Source organism: Vombatus ursinus, unplaced genomic scaffold (assembly GCF_900497805.2).
Source record: "Vombatus ursinus unplaced genomic scaffold, bare-nosed wombat genome assembly UNPS02014778.1, whole genome shotgun sequence".
Classification (NCBI taxonomy): Eukaryota; Metazoa; Chordata; class Mammalia; order Diprotodontia; family Vombatidae; genus Vombatus; species Vombatus ursinus.
This window is the reverse complement of record NW_020954556.1, coordinates 37,269,621-37,290,257: the sequence shown is the minus strand read 5'-3', so window position 1 is coordinate 37,290,257 and position 20,637 is coordinate 37,269,621. Positions and strand designations below refer to the sequence as shown.

Genomic DNA, 20,637 nt, shown 5'->3' with positions numbered 1-20,637 from the left:
CTTAACCCTATTTCCCTCCATTTCCTCACCTGTAAAATGAGCTGGAGAAGGAAATGACAACCCACTCTAGTCTCTTTGCCAAGAAACCCCCCGAAAGTTCTTTCTTTATATCCCCAATGTTTATCCCCTTAGTAGATGCTTGATAAATGCTAATAGATTGATTTACTGATTGATTGATACTGTTCTCAATTGTCTCATTTAAGCTCCCCACAGTGCAGCAGGCTTGGTCATCTTGTTTATTCATCCATTTTAAGTATGGCAGAATTATTACAATAAAGTCCTTAATTATTGATAGGCTGTCTGAGTGGCGATCCTGACTTGCCATTTAAATTTGAGCTTGATTTAAAGTCAAGTTGATTTCATTATGCTGATGAAACCGCTTAAGAAACTGGATAGAAATCCTTATAGCGGATCAATATTGGCTTTATAGAATGTCAGACTCTCATTGCTACAAAGACTTTCAGTTTGGTCTGGCACTTAATGATCTATTGATGACAAACACACTTAATTCAGTTCAGCTCAATTCAACAAGTATTTTATTGAGCTGCTACCTTCTCCGTGCCTGGCACTATCTTTAATTTACCCCATCTAGAAGGAAAAGATGCACAATTGTAACGTCTGCTGAAGAGAAATGTGGCTGGTGTGTGGTAGATTTATTGGGTTCTGTCCAGGAACTTCAGGCAGCTTCTACAGTAAATCAGTAAAGTAGATAACTGTATTAATGCAGGGGTATGTAAGCACATGGGATGATTTTAAGTGACATACTCAAAGTGAAATTACAAAGTAGGCACAGATTATCTTTGGTGATTTCTAACTCCCTTCCATTTCCCTTTCCTTCCTCTTTTCTCCCTGGTACCCTCCACAACCACCCTTATGTTCTTGGCTGCTGCCCAGTATTACTTTTTTAGGCTTAGGAAGTAGGACCACACCTGTGATTTCATTGGGATCTGGAAAGGGGTGAAGTGTCCTTTAGGAGGAATTTTCTCTACCCCCTCAGGTAGGCAACTTCTGTACAACTTATAACCTTAGAAAGTTGCCTAGAACATTGGAAGGATGAGTGACTTGCCCAAGGCTACATAGCTAATATGTGTCAGAACCAAGATTTGAATCCAGGTCTTCCAGGTTCAGAAACCTGATCTTTATCCACTATGTTAGGCTAAAGGATGCTGCCTCTATGGTTGTCATCTAATTATTCCTTAACTGTCACTGATAACTAAGGCATTAGAGGGCAAACAATGGCTTAAGGCATATCCCACCCCCAACTCCCATCTCCCTATTAAGGATTTGTTGTCATTGCAGTTGTTCAGTTGTTTGCAGTCATGTCTGACTCTGTCCCCATTTGGAGGTGTTCTTGGCAAAGATACTGGAGTGGTTTGGCATTTCCTTTTCCAGCTCATTTTACAGATGAAGAAACTGAGGCAAACAGGGTTAAATGACTTACCCAGGGTCACCCAGCTAGTAAGTGTCTGAGGCCATATTTGATCTAGAGAAGATGAATCTTCCTGATTTTAGACCTAGCACTCTCTCCACTGTGTCACCTAGATGCCCTTTCTTAGGGAGTAATTGCATTTAAAAGGGGACTCCATTTTTAAAACTTTCCTTTCCCTCCTCTGTGCTTGCTGCTGTAAGGAGATGGGACATTTCCTTGGATGAAGTGACTGTGCTTCTGTCAGAATCCTCCTCCTCCTCCTCAATGGGTGCTGCTTAGGCTGGAGAATAGGAGACTGAGTTGGGAGTGGGGAGGCTATATGATTGTTTTCTTCCAGAATTTGAAGGGCAATTGACCCAAAAAGATGTTAGACTTGTTCTGTTTGGCACCATAGGGCAAAACTAGGAACACCAGGCAGAAACTGCAGAAGCAAACGATATGTTGCCTACCCTTTCAGATGAGGTCACTGTAGCATTTATTACTTTTGATTAACTATTCACAAGAGACCTCTCATGAAATGGGAAGAATCTGTAAAAATGTTTTTAACATAAAACCAAAATGAATCAATAAAACTTTTTTTTAAATGGGCCTTGAAATGAGGAAAAACTTCCTAACAATCAGATCTAGGCCAAAAGTGGACATGGGTTTCCTCAGGATATGGTGGGTTCCTCATTGGAGGTCTTCAAGTAAACACTAGATGACCCCTTGTTGATGTTATTGTCAAAGGGATTGTTTTTCGAGGCCAGGTTGGGATAGATGGATGCTAGAGCCCCCTGCCAACTGACAGTCTATAACCCTGTAATCTCTCAAAGCTACTCCCATCAGTTCATAGCATAATACTTCATGCATGCCAAATGCTGTTAGATCTAGCAACCTAATGGTTAATTTCATTAGCCTGACAAAACACAAAAAGCTTCAGAATAAAAAAAGGAGTAAGCAGTCCTGTCCCTGGGAAATGAAGGATGGTATGTGGTAATATTTGTGAAATAGGCCTTCTTACTCCCAACCCTTATTACTGTTGCAGAGGGTGCTGAAGGTATGGTATGCCTCAGACCCTGCTCTGAATGGAAGGCAAGGCTTGAAGGATTAGGAGCTTTCTAAAAAAAATAAGAGGTTGCTCTTTAGCACCATCTGCTGGCTAGCTCTAAATAGCATGGACCAGAACATATTTCTTGAAAAAGAAACTGGCACATGGGTTCATGTTAGCAAAGAAATATTATCCAAGATATGTTGGCACCACATCATTTCAGTGAAGTGTTCTTAAAATGCCTTTAGTTTACACTGCTAAAATATAGGCAGCATGATGCGTTTCTAGTGAAATGAAGTTTAAAATGAAAATTGTCCCTAGCCCAGAGTGCTGCCCAGACACCAAGATAATCCCCAAAATTCCATCTTCTGACTTAGAATCAAAAAGGGATTATAAGAAATGAAAATGACCTTGGTGAATGTCCCAAGAAATCAAGATTCAGCCCTCACAGAACAAGACACATGGATTCATGTTGGCAATGAAATATTTTCATGTTTTATGAAAATACTTAGATTATAAAACTAAACAGCCTGATTCTTTTTCTTTTTTTCCTCAGTATTTGTACACTTCCAACTGAATTCCAAACAGGACCTCATCGTATTATAATTTATCAGAGCAGCTATGGGGAGAAGGCAGTCATTTTCCCAAAGCAACTGTTAGCTTTGCCACACCTCTCTGGAAAAATAGGATTTATATCTTCCTTATTTAATATCAGAATAGTTAAAATTGATTCAAGTATGTAAAGATGATGTTGTCAGAATCTCTTCAGAATTTCACCACTCACAGAACCTTCATTAGGATATCTTTATCAAAGAACACCTCCTTTAAGGAAAGGGCCCAGGCCAGTCTTTCCTTACCAGGATTCACTCATGACTTCCTCTGGCATATCCCTGGTCCAAATACCCTTCCTCCCTCCTTTTTTTCAGCTTCCTTGAGGTTCCTTCTGTTCCTTGAGATTTCTTGAGGTTAAGGATTGTTTTTCCTTCTACTTATATTTGTGTTCCCCAGTGCTTAGCACTGTTCTGGGCACATAGTGAATGCTTAATAAATGCTGGTTGACAGACTAATAATAATAATAGCCAGCATGAATATAGTGCTTTAAGGCTTGCAAAGGACTTTACAATTGTTATCTTATTTGTTCCCCACAACAACCCTAGCAGGCAGGTGCTACTATTGTCCCAATTTTACAGATGAGAAAACTGGGGCACAGACACTAAGTGACAGGTCCAGAGTTGCCCAACTAGTTAAGTGTCTGAAGCCAAATTTGAACTCAAGTCTTCCTGACTCTAAGCCCAGAATGATCTTACCTACTGCACCACCTAATTGCCTCTTGCATTTAGAAAGCTACTGCTTAGACTTCAGAGGAAATCATAATAAGGTATTAGAAGAATATAAATAAATATGCCAGCACATTAAAAAATCTGTAGTCCTAATTTGAAACGAATGATAACAGGCATTCACTAAGCACCTGAATTGAGCACAGCATTTAATACTAGGTGCTAGAGATGCAAGGACAAAAACAAAACTATCCTTGTCTTAGAAGAATTTTTATTCTTTGGGGGCTGAGTCCTGATTTCTCGGGACAGACATCAATTTGGATTACTTATAATCACCTCTTGATTTTAAGTCAGAAGATGAATTTTGTGGATTATCTTGGTGTCTGGAAGTCTTAAACTGACCAACATCAGAGCCAGGCAAAGAGGGAGATGACTGTGAGTATGCCAGCATGAATGCATGTGGGTGGACGAGTGTCTCTGACTAAGGCAGGATAGGATATATCCTGCTGATTAAGTTAAGTAGCCAATGCAAATGTAACAGTCCTCCGGAAACCTCCCCCTCTCCCTCCACCACAATGATTAAACCAGTTATTTGGCTCATCCACTTAGTGTGACTAAATTGGTTTACCCACCCTGAGGGGATACTTTGGAATATTCTTTCTGGATCCTGAGTACAACCAAAGGAGTTCATTTTTGCAGTCTGGAATAGATTTTGTAGCCTGGACCTAGAATCCAATCCTAATGTAATCTGGATACCTTGGTGTATAGAATCTCTGTTTGCTCCAGATAACAGGGTAAAATGTTTGAAGTCATACAGAGAGCGGCAGCTAGGTGGCGCAGTGGATAGAGTACCAGTCCTGGACTCAGGAGAACCTAAGTTCAAATTACTTAGCCCTGACTGGAAGGAGGAGAAGAAGAGGGAAAAAGAGAAGAAGGAGAAGGAGAAGGAGAAGAAGAAGAAGAAGAAGAAGAATAAGAATAAGAAGAAGAAGAAGAAGAAGAAGAAGAAGAAGATCAGTAATGCTGATACCAAAAGGGACTATTTAAAATGGAGTTATATTGAGTACTTGAAAAATGTACATAGTTATATATAAATACAGAGCTAACATAAAGGGTATACCACTAAGGGAATGTTATATGGTTTTTGTTAATACATAGATATAAAAATTACACACATGCATTATCAACACATTCTACCTACCTGAAACATCCTCTCTTTTCTCAATGTATATGAGTCCTAGTCTTCCTTCAAAGACTAGCTCAAGTCCACCCTTCTCTCCAAAGCCTTTCCTGAACTTACCTGCTCCCAGCAAACTCTTCCTTCACTGAACTCCTGCAGTCCACGCCATTAGTTTAGCATTGACTTACCATACACTACTTTGATGGTTATATCTTTTGTATGTATATACTCTGTCCTCAATTAGTACAGTGGAAAAGGCACCGGCTTTTGATTGAAAAAAATCTGTATTTGAATCCTGGGGCTCTCTGTGACCTTGGGAAAATCATTTAACCTTCCTAGTCCTCACAAACCTCATATACAATTCAATTCAATTAACATTTATTGTGTGACAGGCACTGTGCTGAGCACTGAGGATACAAATAAGAAAAAGAAACATGGCTCCTGCCCTCAAAGGGAAGATAATGCATAAAAGGACACTAGAAAGCAGGGTGTGTGGGGAGGGGAGTGGGGGAACCAGAAGGTACCTGGCCTAGGGACATGATTCTCCCTGGAGTCCAACCAATCAGAGATGCTGAAGAGAAGTAGAGTTAGCTGGAAAGTTCAGATCCTACCCCTCAATGAAGGAAAGCTTTGGAGGATGTTTAGTGCTCCACCATTCAGCCCTCCAGTTGGGGGGAGAGGAGGCTAAGGGAGTTGAGAAAGTTTTGAGTACATATAAAAATAAAATCTAAAATGAGGGGATTAGACTAGATAACCTTCTAACTCTAGAACTGTAATCTTATGAGCCTGTGACCTAGACTGAAAGGACTATGTCTTATATATGTTGGTCTTCCCAGAACTTTTCATGGTGCCTGCAGATCCTACATACTCAATTATGTTGATTTTTGTTTCTTGACTAGACAATGATATTGATGATGGAATATAATTATGCATTAATCAGTAATCTCAGTTGGTTTGTTGAGATGCATATTCTTTACTCTGAAAATTCTGAAGGACAGTGTATTACACTGACATTGTAACAAAATTTTACAAAGAAATAGATAAGCAATCCATCAAAATTACTTCATAAATTGAGAATATAATTCCTGATAGTGCCTCTACATAATATAAGCATTTCTGTCAATAAAATGGCATTAGATTACATCTCTGGGAGGAAGAGAAGGGAACAAGCATTTATTAAGCACCTTTTATGAGCCAGGTACTGTGCTAAGTGCTTTACAAATATTATCTCATTTGATCCTAGAACACTGCATTGGACATAGCTAAGCCTACCTTGACACCAAGTCCTGCAGACAGCCCTAAATCTTATGTACTTTGTACAGGGCAATGTACTATCCTTTGAGAAGGATGCAAAGATAAGTAAGAGTGGAAAGATCAATGGACTTGAAGATAGAAAAACCCAGGTTCAAATCTTGGCTTTCTTGTTATCTGGGTGACCTTGAGAAGGTCATGAATCTCAGTGTTTTGTTTTGTTTTTTCCAATCTCTTCACCTCTTAGTACTTTCTCAGGGCATCATCCCTACTCTGGGTATGCTCTCATCCCTTTCAAATCTTGAACCTTTAGTGAACCAATTCAACTATACACTATATTTCACTCTTGAATCTCTTACTCTCCTGTCCAATAACTGCTAATATCTTACCAAATGCCAGTACTGGATCATACCCACCATGCACTTCTTCTCCTACTCCTGTGCTACTGAACTGAGCGGAAGGAAGTGCAGCTGTATTGACTGAATATACCACAAATTTCTATCATGCAACCTCAACTGGACTCTCTACAGCAAAGCAATTGTTTTAGTTCTCCCTAATTGATTCGCTACTCCATTCTTTACAGTCTCTTTTAAACCCTCTCTTCTCTCCACAAGCCTCCCACAGCATCCCCTCACCATAGCCTCTCAACTAAAGACCTCACCTTATGCTTTACCAAGAAAACACTCTCTCTATTCCCTTTCCCCTCATCCCACAATTCCTTGACATCATCCCTATGTATTTCCTCCTTAGTGCCTCTTCTCATTAAAGCCAAACCAGGTAATCATGGCTCATCCTCTCCCATCTTCTCCAGCAGATTTCCACCAATATCATCTCACTTCTCTATGTCTCATCTTCCATCACTATCTATTGGTTCCTTCCTTGCTACCAACATGTATAAACATGCTCAAGTCTCTCCTATTCTTAATCCCTCCACCAGATCCTATCATCTCTGTTCACTATCACCCTCTACTCTCTTCCCTTTCTCAAACAAACTCTTTGGTGGGAAAAAGCATCTATACTTAGGTCCCAACTTCAAAGATCACCTGGAACTACTCTCTCCCAAGTTATCAGTGATCTCTTAATGGTCAGGTCTAACAGCTTTTTCTCAATCCTTTACAGCAGACACTGTTGAGCACCCTCCATTCCTGGTTGCTTGCTCCTGTCTAGGTTTTTCCCTTCTCTTGATTTTCTTTCTACCTATCCATTTGCTCTCTTTCAGTCCCTTTTGCTGGTTCATCATCCGTATCATGTGTACTAACTGTGTACCTCAAGATTCTTTCCTGGCTCTCTTGTTTTTTCTCTGTATACTTTTTTCATTTGGTGATTTTTATCAGCTCCTGTGGATTCAATTATTATCTGTGTATTTGGACCTAGTTTTTTTCTCCTAAGCTCCTGCATCAATCGGTGAGTCAACATGCACTTTTTAAGTGCTTACCAGGAGGTGTGCTAAGCATTAGGGGTACAAAGAAAGGTAAAAACAGTCCCTGACCTCAAGGAGTTTACAGTCTAATGAAAAAGACAACATGTAAATAACTAGGTACATCAAAGACCCATACAGGGTAATTGTAAGTAATCTGAGGGGGAAAGCATCAGCTGGTAGGGAGACTGGGAAAAACCTCCTGTAAAAAGTGAGATTTGAGCTGAGTCTCGAGGGAAAATAGGGAAACTAAGAGACAGAGAGGAGGGGGAAAACCATCATAGACATGATAGATAGTCAGTGCAGAGGCACAGTATTATATTTAAGGAACAGAAAGTAAGCCACTATCACTGGATTGTAGAATGCACGTAGCGGGTAAAGAGGAAGGGTAGAAAGGACCAGGTTGTGAAGAACTTTAAATGCCAACTAGAAGAGTTTATATTTGATCCTGGCAGTAATAGGAATCTATTGGAGTTCACGGAACAGGAGGGTGACATGGCCAGATCCATACTTCAGGAAAATCATCATGGCAGTAAGTGGAGGATGGCTCAGAGTAGGGAAAGACCTAATACAGGGAGTCCAGTTAGAAGGCGATAGTCCAAGGAATGAACTAGGGTGGCAGCTGTGAGAGCAGGGAAAAGAGGAAGTATCCAAGAAGTGTAATGAAGATAAAAATGTTAAAATTTGGGAGCAGATTGGATATTGAAGGTGAAAGAGAATAGAGCAGAGGATGAAACCAAATTTATGGAGCTGGTTAACTAGGAAAATGGTCCCTTCTCAAACTACTTTGTGTGTGTGTGTGTGTGTGTGTGTGTGTGTATTGTATACTTCTGTGTATACTTATTATCTCCTCCTTTAGGGCAAGAACTTTTTTGCTTTTGACTTCCTATCCCCAGTACTTAACACAGTGACTACTACCCCATTTGAGGTGCTTAATACAGTAAATACTTTCTGAAAAGTCTTTAAAACAGGGGTAGTAATGCTTCCCCGGTCTACCTCACAAGGGTCGTGGTGAAGATCATACCTTGTGAACCTTCAAGTCCAATATAACCATGACTTATCATTATGCCTGTGCTTATTGCTCAAGGGACTTCTACTCTACGATGAGATAAATACAAATGAACAAATGAAATTTAGAGGGCGAAGGTCTGGAGAAGAGGCTGTAAAGCAGTAGACAGAGCACCTGACTTAAGAGTCAGAATGACCACTCACTTAGCTATATGCTGGTGGGCAAGTCTCTTATTTAATTCCTCACCAATAAATTACAATGATATTTGCACTGCTTCCTTTCTAGGAATGTTTTAAAGAAAGCACTTTGTAAACTATTAAGCCTCTATAAGAATGCTAGTGATCATGATTATTAGAGTTCAAAGGAAGGAGGCCACTTTGGACTGGCCAGGTTTTCAGCAAGGCTATGTGGAGGTGACATTTGAGCCCAACTGGGAAGGTTAAGTATCACAGAATCTCAGAGTTGGTAGATACTTCAGGGGTCATTAAGTCCGACCTGTACCTGAATAATAATGCCTTCTACCACACATCTGGCAAGTGGTCATTCAAGTCTTTGCTTGAAGAGCTCCAGGGATGGGGAGGCCTTTACTTTTTGGGGTAATATATTCCACTATTACATAGGTAGAATTCCAGTATGTGGCGATAGCAGGGGGAGGACATTCCAGGAACAGGCAATGTCATAAGTAACAAAGGATTATGAGATTAGAGCTCTAATTGCTTAAATTTCTAATGTAGGAACATGCTCATAAAAGGGTTTGTGCTAATTTAGAATCAGAAGGATGCATTTGAACAATGGCTACATAGACCCTTTCAAAGCAAATCCTGCAGCCATTGACTCAGTGAACTATTCCTTTGTAGAATAAAATCCTCAGAGACAAATGTCTGATGATATTTTGAGACTGGAATTAGTATTTCATTTGCATATATCTGGGACACAACGCATCTGTTTACCCATCGGAATGATAACATGGTGCAATAAAATTCATGCTAAACCTGCCTGAAATGACAATAAGCTGTGCTATAGTATCTCCTACGTATACCTTATTAAAACAATGCTAATATTCTAGCATTGTAAATAATTCTTCATTTTCATAGAAAATCATAAGGACATGACTTAAAAGAGCATTGGGTTTTTACAAAGAAAGACTTCCCATTATTTTTGGCTAACCTTCAATTTATGATGGACTAATACATGTTGTAAAAACTTATAACTATCTCAAGTCAGAAAAGAAACAGACACAATTTTTTGTAACAATAATAGATTAGCCATCAGAACAAGAAGAAAATATTTTCAAAAAAGAAAATTCTTTTCAAAACCAGAAAAATCTTTAGAAGACTATATAAATAGAATCCTCCTTCAAAAGGATCTCAGGCCCTCCTATCTCCCAATTATGGCTCTGGACTGCTTATCCCCACTAGAGTGATTCTTGCTCAATATAGGATGTATTTTTAATGTTGGGCATATTTCATTTTGACTTATCTTTGCAACTGGGGTAAAACTATTTTCTTCTCTTCCAGGTTTGTCCATCCGTAGTGTTTGCTGGAAAGCAGATCGACTTTTAGCAGGTACACAGGACAGTGAAATATTTGAAGTGATAGTGAGAGAAAGAGATAAGCCGATGTTAATCATGCAAGGTCATTGTGAAGGGGAGCTCTGGGCCCTGGCCGTCCATCCCAAGAAACCTTTAGCTGTTACAGGCAGTGATGATCGATCTGTCCGGTAAGGCTGCTCCTGACTAACTCTCTCTTCTTTTCAATTCTACCACATGGTCCCCTTTGATTCTCAGCTTCATTTCCTCCTATCTTTCATTTCCTTAAAAAGAAAAGCAAACTTAAATCCACAAATGCAGACATTAAGACTGCCAATTCAAGAATAATTAACTTTTTGCTGGTTTTAGTTGCCTCTCTTTTGGATATTTCTTTGGATTTTACTCTCAAGTGAAAGTTTATTCAGTTCAGTCATTTAAAACCAGGGGTGGGCACCAGCTGGGTGATGCAGTGGATAGAGTTGCAGACCTGGAGTCAGGAAGACTTGAGTTCAAATCTGGCCCCAGACCTTTACTGTGTGAGTCACTTAACCCTGCTTGCTTCAGTTTCCTCATCTGTAAAAATGAACTGGAGAAGAAAATGGCAAACCACTCCAGTATCTCTGCCAAGAAAACACTGAATGGGGTCACAGAGAGTCTGACATGACTGAAAACAACTAAACATAAAAGTGCTGGTAAATGTGCCAGTAAACAACCGATTATCCAAAAATTAATGACACACTTCTAAGTTTAAATTGAATGTTTTCTCTGGCATTTTCTTAAGTCTAGAAAATCTACAAAATAATAAATCAAGCCCTAATTTGTAGTTTCCAAGATACAAATGCTCACACTGAAATTTACATTCCAAGTCACCCCTGGAACTCTTTGGGTCACATCTGATTCAAAGGAGACATATTGTAGATTGAAATCCAGCTCTCTTTCTTATTGAAGGTATTGAGCTAATGCTCTGATAAAGCCATATTTTTCCCTTGGACTTTTGATACTCTACAGTGTCTCTCACAGTAATTGATGGGCTCCCATTTTATCTCAATGCACACTTCAAGCAGAGCGTCTTTACTCATTCATCATCTCTTAGAACTTTAATCTTAAAAGTGTTCTTCAACACACACAAAGCATTTACTTCTATTAATTAATTAACATGTATGACATTGTACATTGTTCTAAAATTGAGAGCAAGTAATAATATCAGAGAGCATTTATATAGTGCTTTATGGTTTACAAATCATTTTACAAATATATCTCATTTGATCTTATTAGCAAGATCAAATGGGAGGTAGGTGCTGTTATTATCTCCATTTTATAGATGAGGAAAATAAGGCAGACAGAGATTAAGTGACTGGCCTGGATCACATAGCTAGTACGTGACTGAGAGCAGGTTTGAGTTTCCTTACTCCAAGTACAGCTTTCTCTCTCTCTCTCTCTCTCTCTCTCTCTCTCTCTCTCTCTCTCTCTCCCCCTCTCCACTGCCTTCTATCTGCCAGCTCTTAAAAGAAAACATAGTCTATCTGATTAAGACCAAGAGCATTCTTGCAATGGATTTCTTATGTTTTTAATACAGAAGATGACATTATGAAAAATAATGTCTAACTCAGAGAGTCATGGTTTTCTGAAGAGTGAAAAATTGGTCTATTAAATCACAGCTGAGGGCAGTTATGATGCTTGTTCAGCATTTTTTGCTAACGGTTGTGACCAGTGGAAAAAGTCAGAGAATCATTCTTTCTGGGTTTTAAGTCTGAGATGAGACAATGTAAATTAAGATTTGTGGTCACTGTCTCTTTTCTACCAGTCTGCATCTAATGTGAACTCTTGAAGGCTCATTGAAACCATTTTCACAGTCTTTACAGAACACCAAAGCCTCATCAGTTCCTATAGTTAAAATGTAGGGTTAGTCCCTTCATTTTGTGGGTTAAAACATAAACTGAATTTTGCTTAGTTTACGGTCACCTTTCTCAACTTGTTTCCTTTCCCTGTTTTTCTATTTCTGCTTCATTCCTGGCTCATCCAGGCCCACCTTAAACAGTAGTCCCAGGGTACTTAACGCACTGAAGTAACCCTTTTGGCTCAGTTTGGGCCCAGCCCAAATTGCCCAAGATTATGAATTTCAAACAAGGGTGATAGAGATAATACCAAAATTTGTTAGAAATTTGACCAGCACAGACTTAATTAAGTACACAGCCAAAGTCCTATTAGTAATAGCATGACTCCCATGTTGTAATCAAGACACCCACGGTAATTTGGGATGGCAGAACACTCAAAGAAACTTTGATACAAATAAGTTATTGTCCTTTCCTCTACATTGCATGTGAATATACTGAAATATTGAATTAGCTCTTATTGATGGGAACTTGACTAGATATAATTCTGGAGTGTTTTTTTTTAGGTCTTCCTCACTCCTCCCTCCCAATCACTCTATCCTTTCTCATTGGTGATTTGTAAGATATACAATAAAAAACTTTTCTCTCCTTCTAGCTGATATCTTTGTACCTGAGTGTGACAGAAGTTCGTAGTGTAGACTGCTAATAACAGGTTAGGAGCCAAATGCCACTATATGTAAATTATATTTGTATGCTTAAATATTATATGCTCAATTCTTGGTTCCCAAATTATCCCAAATAGTCTAAAACTAAGTTCTTTGACTTCAGTTGATAAGCCTGTGGCTGTCACAGTTAAAAGCTATACATTAGCTGTATCTGCACCTTGAGTTCAGCCTCCAGTGAATGGTAGCTTTGCTAATTTGCCAGTGTAGTTACACCAACTCTCTTTAAATAGACCAATCAATGACTAGCCGATAGGGAGTGGTTCACCAAGATTTTGTTGATAATTACGAGTACAGAACTTGCTATAATCAGGCTTGAAACTAGTTTTGATAGGCATGTCATTATTCCCTTCAGTAACTTTCTTTCATAAGCATGATTAAATTATGACCCATGTTCCCCATCTTAAAAGTGTTTCTTCTTTAAGGTGTTTTAAAAAAGACCTATATGCATTTCAATCAACATGCATCCAAATAAACAGAAAAATTAGCTCCATGGCCAATCTAAATCCAAATGTTAACTATCTACTTTTTGTACTTTTTTTCCTTTAAGTCATAGATTCTCACTGTGAACTTTAAAAATTTTTTTAACATTTTGACAACTGCATTTAATAATTGATTCCCTTTGCAATCCTATGCATATTATTTTATGCATTCAAAAATATACTAAAAAAGGGTCTATAGGCCTCATCAGACTACTGAAGGGGTCCATGACACAAAAACGTTTAAGAATCCCTACTTTAATACTTGGTTACATATGGATCCTTTGCTTAAATGAATAATAATTTTGTATTTCCAAAGAGAAATTTAAAAATGTTATATGTAGTGTATATGACTTATTTATATAGGCATCTTAAATCCTTTGTCAATGTTGTCTAACAAAAAAGATTTTTCAAGCGATGAAAATGACTTGCAGAAATCCTGAGGAATATTTCCACTGTCACGTTGACTCACAGAAAGAAAGGAAGGAAACTGATGGGAGAACTATATTGTTGGAAGTAAGAATGAAGTTACACGGTGTAAAATAACTTAGATAAAGTTTCCAGCTTTGAGTAGGTCAATAATTTTGAGAAATTTGGTACTGAGAAGGAATGAGTTGACATCATTCTTGTGCTTAGATTGTGGAGCCTTGCTGATCACGCTTTGATTGCCCGCTGTAATATGGAAGAAGCAGTACGCAGCGTATCGTTCAGCCCAGATGGATCTCAGTTAGCACTGGGAATGAAAGACGGGTCTTTCATTGTCCTCCGAGTCAGGTACATCTACGAATCAATAATGATGCTCACTTTAAAAAATTAAGATTTTTTTTCTGTTACCTAAGCTTAAGTGCCTAAATTTTTAAAGTACAAATCTATTTGAATAAAATAGTACACTAGAGTCAAGAACAAGTCTAAAACTACATTAGGAAAGGATTTAATTTATTCATTCAGTAAATATTTAAATACCTGCTATGTGCCATGCACCATGCTAAGCATTGGGGATACAAAGCGAGGCAAAAAACAGTCCCTGCCCTCAAGGAGCTTATAATCTAATGGGAGAGACAACATTACAAAGCAAGTTATATACAGGTTAAATAGAAAATAATCACATGAGCGAAAGCACTGCAATTAAGAGAGGTTAGAGGGATTTTTTAGAAGGTAGGACTTTATTTGGGACTTAAAGGAAGCCCAGGGAGGTCAGTAGTTGAGAAAAGGAGGAAGAGCATTCCAGGGATGGAGGACAGTCAGGGAATATGCCTGGACCTGAGAGATGGAATATCATGTTCATGGAACAGCCGGTAGTTTAGATACAGAAACAATGTAGCTGACTTGGGGGTTAAATGTGAGTTAAATTGTATTTTTAATCATTTTAAATGAAAATATTCCATCTACTCATCGTGTTGAAGAAGACAGAATCTTTTGGCTCTTACTGTTTTTCTGTTATTTGCATTTACTAGCTGTAAGTTACCGCTTCATGTTATTGTACACATAGACAATTCTGTAAAACAAAATCCTCCATCACTTCCCACACCCGCACTGTCTAAATGTATTCTTGGCACACTTTATTGCATTAAATTCTCATTATGCGTTACAATTAACTTACTATTGAATTGGTTTTAACATTCCCCTTCTCTGATTCATGATGTGTGAAAGAATTGTGGGGCTAATTAACCAAAATTTTCTGTTTGATGGATTTTCTGAGCAAAGATATTCCAAAATATGGACTTATGATAGCAATTAATTTTGATCAAAATGAATAATAACACTTGTAGAAAACTAGTCAGTTGAAGAAAATATTTGGCATTTTGTATATGCAGGTCATATTAGTCTTAATGAAAGAGTCTTTGACTCAAGGTACACCTGTCAATCATAATATGTTTAATATGGAAGAAAACAGCAATGTTGAAGTTTTGAGTGAGGGTAGAAATTCTTACTAAAATCTATTCAGAGTATAGAAGTAATGCAAATAATTCGATGTCAATATTATAACAATGATTTTCTTACATATTGATTAAATATTTATAAGATCACATCAAAACAATTCAACATTTTGAAAAGTAATTTCCTTTTTCTTATGGGGGGGTTCTTACTGTATATTTTATGTATTTTTAAAAACAGTAGTGCTATGCCATTCAGCTTAAGCAATGCTGTCTACATACTACTAGAGTTTTAAAAGACAGGCTACTTTTGTGTCTACTGTCTACTGGTATTTTTCCCTTACCTGTGGAATTTTTTCAAATCAGATAATTAATTCTGCAAGGTCAGAATAAATGTGCTATTTATAAATGAATAATTTTAGGGGAAAGCATTATGCAGTTGAACATTAAAACAAAATGCTTTAATATTCACAGATTTAAAATGTAAGCGATGGTTTAAAGTCTTTATTATTAGGTTTTAAGTTAGAAATTTTCAAGAAAGACCTTCAAGTACCTTTCCTCAAAATCCTTACATTTCTGAAAACTTCTTTCCCGTTCAAAGATACTTTCTCTGCCATGTGGATGTTTTTTAAAAAATATATTTGAGTTTACCAACTTACAGGATTATTTATTTCCTTCCTGTTACAGAGATATGACAGAAGTGGTTCATATCAAAGACCGAAAGGAAGTAATTCATGAAATGAAATTTTCTCCAGATGGTTCTTATCTTGCAGTAGGGTCCAATGATGGTCCAGTGGATATCTATGCTGTTGCTCAACGATATAAAAAAATTGGAGAATGTAACAAATCTTTTAGTTTTATTACTCATATTGACTGGTCTATGGATAGTAAATACTTACAAACCAATGATGGTGCAGGAGAAAGGTTATTCTACAAGATGCCATGTAAGTAATGCCAGAAATGATTATACAACCACTTCTCATCTGTTAAAGAGTTGACTCATGTTGTAAATTCCTGTGTCCTCTGTTTCTCCTTGTCCTCTCTCCTGCTGCTTGCCTTTCTGTTCATTTCATTGCTCATTAGCATCTCCTCCAAAATATGGGTAGGATAAATAAAACCAGCTAGTCTTACTTTGTCTTCCTCTTTCACAAATAGTTAGGAAATAGAAATATGGTAAAAAATTAGCTCAAGTTTTTAAATCATCGGTGGTTTTTACTTAGTTTCACTCTTTTCCTATATTTCTGTAAATCATTGAAAGTTTCACTATGGTATAAATAATAACAACAAATTGCAAGGAGCAATATTGTTTTATGGGCGACTTTGAGTCACTAAGTCATTTCAACTATTATAAATACACAAATTAAAAATAAAGGACATATGAAGAAAGATGCTATCTGTATCCAGAGAAAGAACTGATAATAGATGTACGCATAGAATAATTTTACATATGTGTGTGTATATATATATATATATATATATACATATATACCTATTTGTGTCTAATGGTAGCCATATCTAGGGTGGGGGATGGGGAAGGAAGAAAAAAGGGGAAAAAAAAGAAATTTACGTTATAACTGTTGTATGTTTGGAGGGAATAGCAAGTTGTCATAGTAGAATTGCAATTTCATGTGCAGTCATCTTTTTTATTGTACTGTGTTATGGAAATGTTTTTTTGTTCCATGAATTGAAAATAAAATAATTTTTAAATAGCAACAATTTTCATGGATAGAGTAATTTCTGTTAATCTATCATCCATGTTCCCCACAACAAGCCTGAGAGATTTTGAAAGGACTTTTGCCATTTTGCTGATGAGTGAGCAAATGCTCAGGGAAGTTAAGTGACTTGACTTTGATCTCACAGCTATTTAGTGATGGAGCAGAGAAATTGATTTCTGCTAGTCTTAATGTGGAACTCTGCTAACACAGCAACATCTAGGAGAAATGACTAACTGGTATCACCAGCATGGAATAGCCTCAGGTCAATATGAGGAGCTAGAACCACCTAGGTGATTTCATTCCTAGTCTGCCTTTGGCTTTTAGTTCTATATATGTTCTTTAGAATTAGAAGCTTTTTTAAAAAATGTAGTTATTTGGTGAAATGAATCAGCTGGAGGAGTACTCATTTTTTTTTTTTTGGTATGCTATACCAGAACCAGAATATAGCATAGGTGGTATAACATGTACATATCTAATATTTAATTGCTTTGTATTAAAACATGTATAAATGGGAGATAATATTGTCTACTTTGTTTATTTGGAGATCCTTCCTTGAGCAATGTTTAAACTTAAGGGAGAAAATTTATTTAAAGGAACTAATTTGTATGAGTCTAAATTTTAACTTCTGGTAATCTCTTGATTATCTAAATCACCTTAGTCTGTTAATCACTTCCTAAAATTCTCTTACTTAATGAAGCATGAAAAAGCTAATAGTTGCTGAAATTATATAGATATATATGTGTGTGCGTGTGTATGTATGATATATATGTGTATATATATATGTATGTGTGTACATATATATATAGAGAGAGAGAGAGAAATAGAGAGAGTCTCATGACAACCATGTGAGGTGGTTATGACAGAATTTTATCCCCATTTTATAGAAGAGGAAATTGAGGCTCACAGAGGTTAGGTGATCTGATCATCAAGCCACCATACTATATTGCCTCTCAAACTTAATTTTTTCTTAAAAAGTGATATATTTTTGCTAACTATAACTGGAAAGATAGATAATTCAACAAAATCAGCTTCATTATTATGGCAAATTTCTGTATCATCTATTTTTGAGTGATGATGCTAATTAGATTTGGACATTTAGTGTTATGATAGATGTCTCTCTACTTTCCTTATCTAGAATACATATTCATCAATCAATCAAATAATAAATAAACATTTATTAAGTGCTTACCATGTGCCAGACACTGTGTTAAGTGCTGGATAGATGCTTATAGATGCTTTCTTCTGTAATAGAAGAAAAAAAATTCATAAATACATAAAGGAGTTGGATTCCTATGATATTTTCTTGAATTTATGAAATAGAAAAGTTTTTCAAACGCTAGCTCTTAAGAGACAAAATATACATTAATGGGATCCAAAGTATGACTTTTTATTGAAATAATTAACTAGTGTATTCATTCTTTTCAGCTGGAAAACACTTAACAAGTAAAGAGGAAATCAAAGGGATTCATTGGACCGCCTGGACCTGTGTGATTGGGCCTGAAGTGAGTGGAATTTGGCCCAAATACAATGACATTACTGATATCAACTCAGTAGATGCTAATTACAACAGTTCAGTGCTAGTCACTGGAGATGACTTTGGACTGGTTAAATTATTTAAATTTCCTTGTCTAAAGAAAGGTAAGAAATCAAAATTTTGCATCCAAGGAGACAAAACCTAATATTTTGTTGACTTTTTACAATGTCATACAGATAATGTCTATGCATGACAACTAAGACATTCTCTTCTTGGGGCCAATTCATAAGAACTACTAATCTTCCAAATATTTATCCTTTTAAATCACAAAAATGAAATCTGTTGTATATCTGTCCTGTACCTACTGAATGAATACTCTTTCACTGCTCAACATATCTGAAAATGTTCTTAATGGCTCTGCAAATAAAGGCACAAAGATTCAATCTAGAATTACCACTAACCATTTTATAATTCAAAAGCCTAATTTAAAAATTTACATTATAAAATAAATCTCCTTTGCTTTCTGTCAAAAATACCCCTCTCATTACAAAATATCTTTAGAGCATTCTGCTCATTGTCTTTCAAAAAGAGAGACAGCCTAGTGTAGTACAAAGAGCACTGGATTTAGGATTGGAGAATCTGGGTTCGAATCCTACCACATCCACTTATTACCTGTGTCACTCTGGACAAATCATTTCTCTTTCTGGCCTTTACTTTCCTCATCTATCAAATGAGATGGTTGGAATATATGACCTCTGAGGTCACTAGTAACGCTAAATCTATGATACTATTATCTGTGCTCTGCAGAGCACACCTGTCAGAGAGACAAGTCCTAAGAGCATATGGGGATAATAGTAATCTTTGAGCAAATAAGGTGGACTTGAGTCCCACCTAGGAGTTCTTAAGGGGATACACACAAGACCACAAGAGGGCAGGCTGAGAGAAAGGAACAGAGTCTGTAAGATCTGAGCAGCAATAGTCACAAGGAAACACTAAACTAGAAATCCTTGGATGCCAGCCATTTTTCCAACCTCTATTACATTATGAAAAAAGCAAAGTAAATACATGCAAAGCTGTCTTACTAAAGCCTAGAAATTATGCTGTGGTTCTACTACTATTTGATACATTTGATTGAATCCATGTTAGATCCAAGGCATCCATGACCAGTAAGGATCCAGATTCAGTGTTTTGATCTCCAGGAAGAAATCAAGGTCATAAATCCTTCAAAACACTGTCTTAATTACTCTGTCTTATACCGATGTGGGTTTTTATATTAATTTGCCAAGTAATTGCCTCAATTTTCTATTTTGCATGGATAAACAATCTCCATGATCATTTGTATTCCTTAAATATGACTTTTCTGAGAATTTTCAACTAAGTGCCCTAAAATCTTATCTTAGAAGAATTAATCACCACTGACTGAGTAATCTTTCACATGACTTTTTTTTTAAGTAGACCAAGGAATAAGAATGAGGAATGTTATCCCAAATGCATTTTCCGTTAAGCTTTTTGCAACCAGATATTTTATAAGCTGTTTAAAAAAAAAACCAACAGGGGCAACTAGGTGGCGCAGTGGATGCAGCACCGGCCCTGAAGTCAGGAGGACCTGAGTTCAAATCCAACCTCAGACCAAACGCTTGACACTTACTAGCTGAGTGACCCTGGGCAAGTCACTTAACCCCAATTGCCTAATACAAACAAACAAACAAACAATAAAACCCAACAACCTTATATTAAAGCAGTGCTTGCTTATCATGAATAATATAACTGCTGCCATGGCTGATTGACAAAATTGACATCGATTTAACAGAATGCTAGGATTAAGACAGAAGACAACTTTAACATACTGAAAAAAAATTGACCAAATTCCAAATTTCAGCTGATAGGCTAGCTAGATCCTGCTAGATGAGTAAATTAGGTCCAGAATGTAAGTCAGGCAGCTTGGGAACTTCTTAACTCCTTAAAATTCACTAAGTACCTTTCAACACATTGGTAGTCTTAATAATTAAATGTCACTAAAACTGTGGGAAGAAGTAACACTTTTTGAAATGCCCAACTTGCTGACAAGAACAGAGGTACACAATTACACAGTCTAGGAGTTGGTAGGGGCTTCAGGGACCATTGAATCCAACTCATACCTGAACAATAACCCTCACTACAAAATACCCAGCAAGTGGTCCTCCAGGCTTTTGAAGTTCTCCAATGAGGGGAATCTGTCATTTCCCAAAAAAGCCCTTTCCACTTTGGGATTGTTGTAATTATCAGATGTCTTTCCTTACATCAAGCCTAAACTACCTCTTCCACTTGCTACCTGTGGTGAAATGGAATGTGTCTAATCTCTCTTCCCTGTGACAGTCCTTCAAACACTTGAAAATAACTACTCCATCCACCCTTAGTCTTCTCTTCTCTGCATTCCACAATTC

The 20,637-nt window shown here is 37.2% G+C and overlaps 1 protein-coding gene across 2 annotated transcripts in view; it reads left to right on the top strand.

Moving 5' to 3' along the window:
- The window catches only part of EML6 (EMAP like 6), a 297,843-nt gene that overhangs the window by 174,827 nt on the left and 102,379 nt on the right, over positions 1-20,637 (top strand). For both annotated transcript variants that reach the window (XM_027864986.1, XM_027864987.1), the window contains exons 7-10: positions 10,108-10,309; positions 13,788-13,925; positions 15,713-15,969; positions 18,166-18,378. In XM_027864986.1, the coding sequence (XP_027720787.1) occupies positions 10,108-10,309; positions 13,788-13,925; positions 15,713-15,969; positions 18,166-18,378 (810 nt within the window). The remainder of the gene's footprint in view (positions 1-10,107; positions 10,310-13,787; positions 13,926-15,712; positions 15,970-18,165; positions 18,379-20,637) is intronic.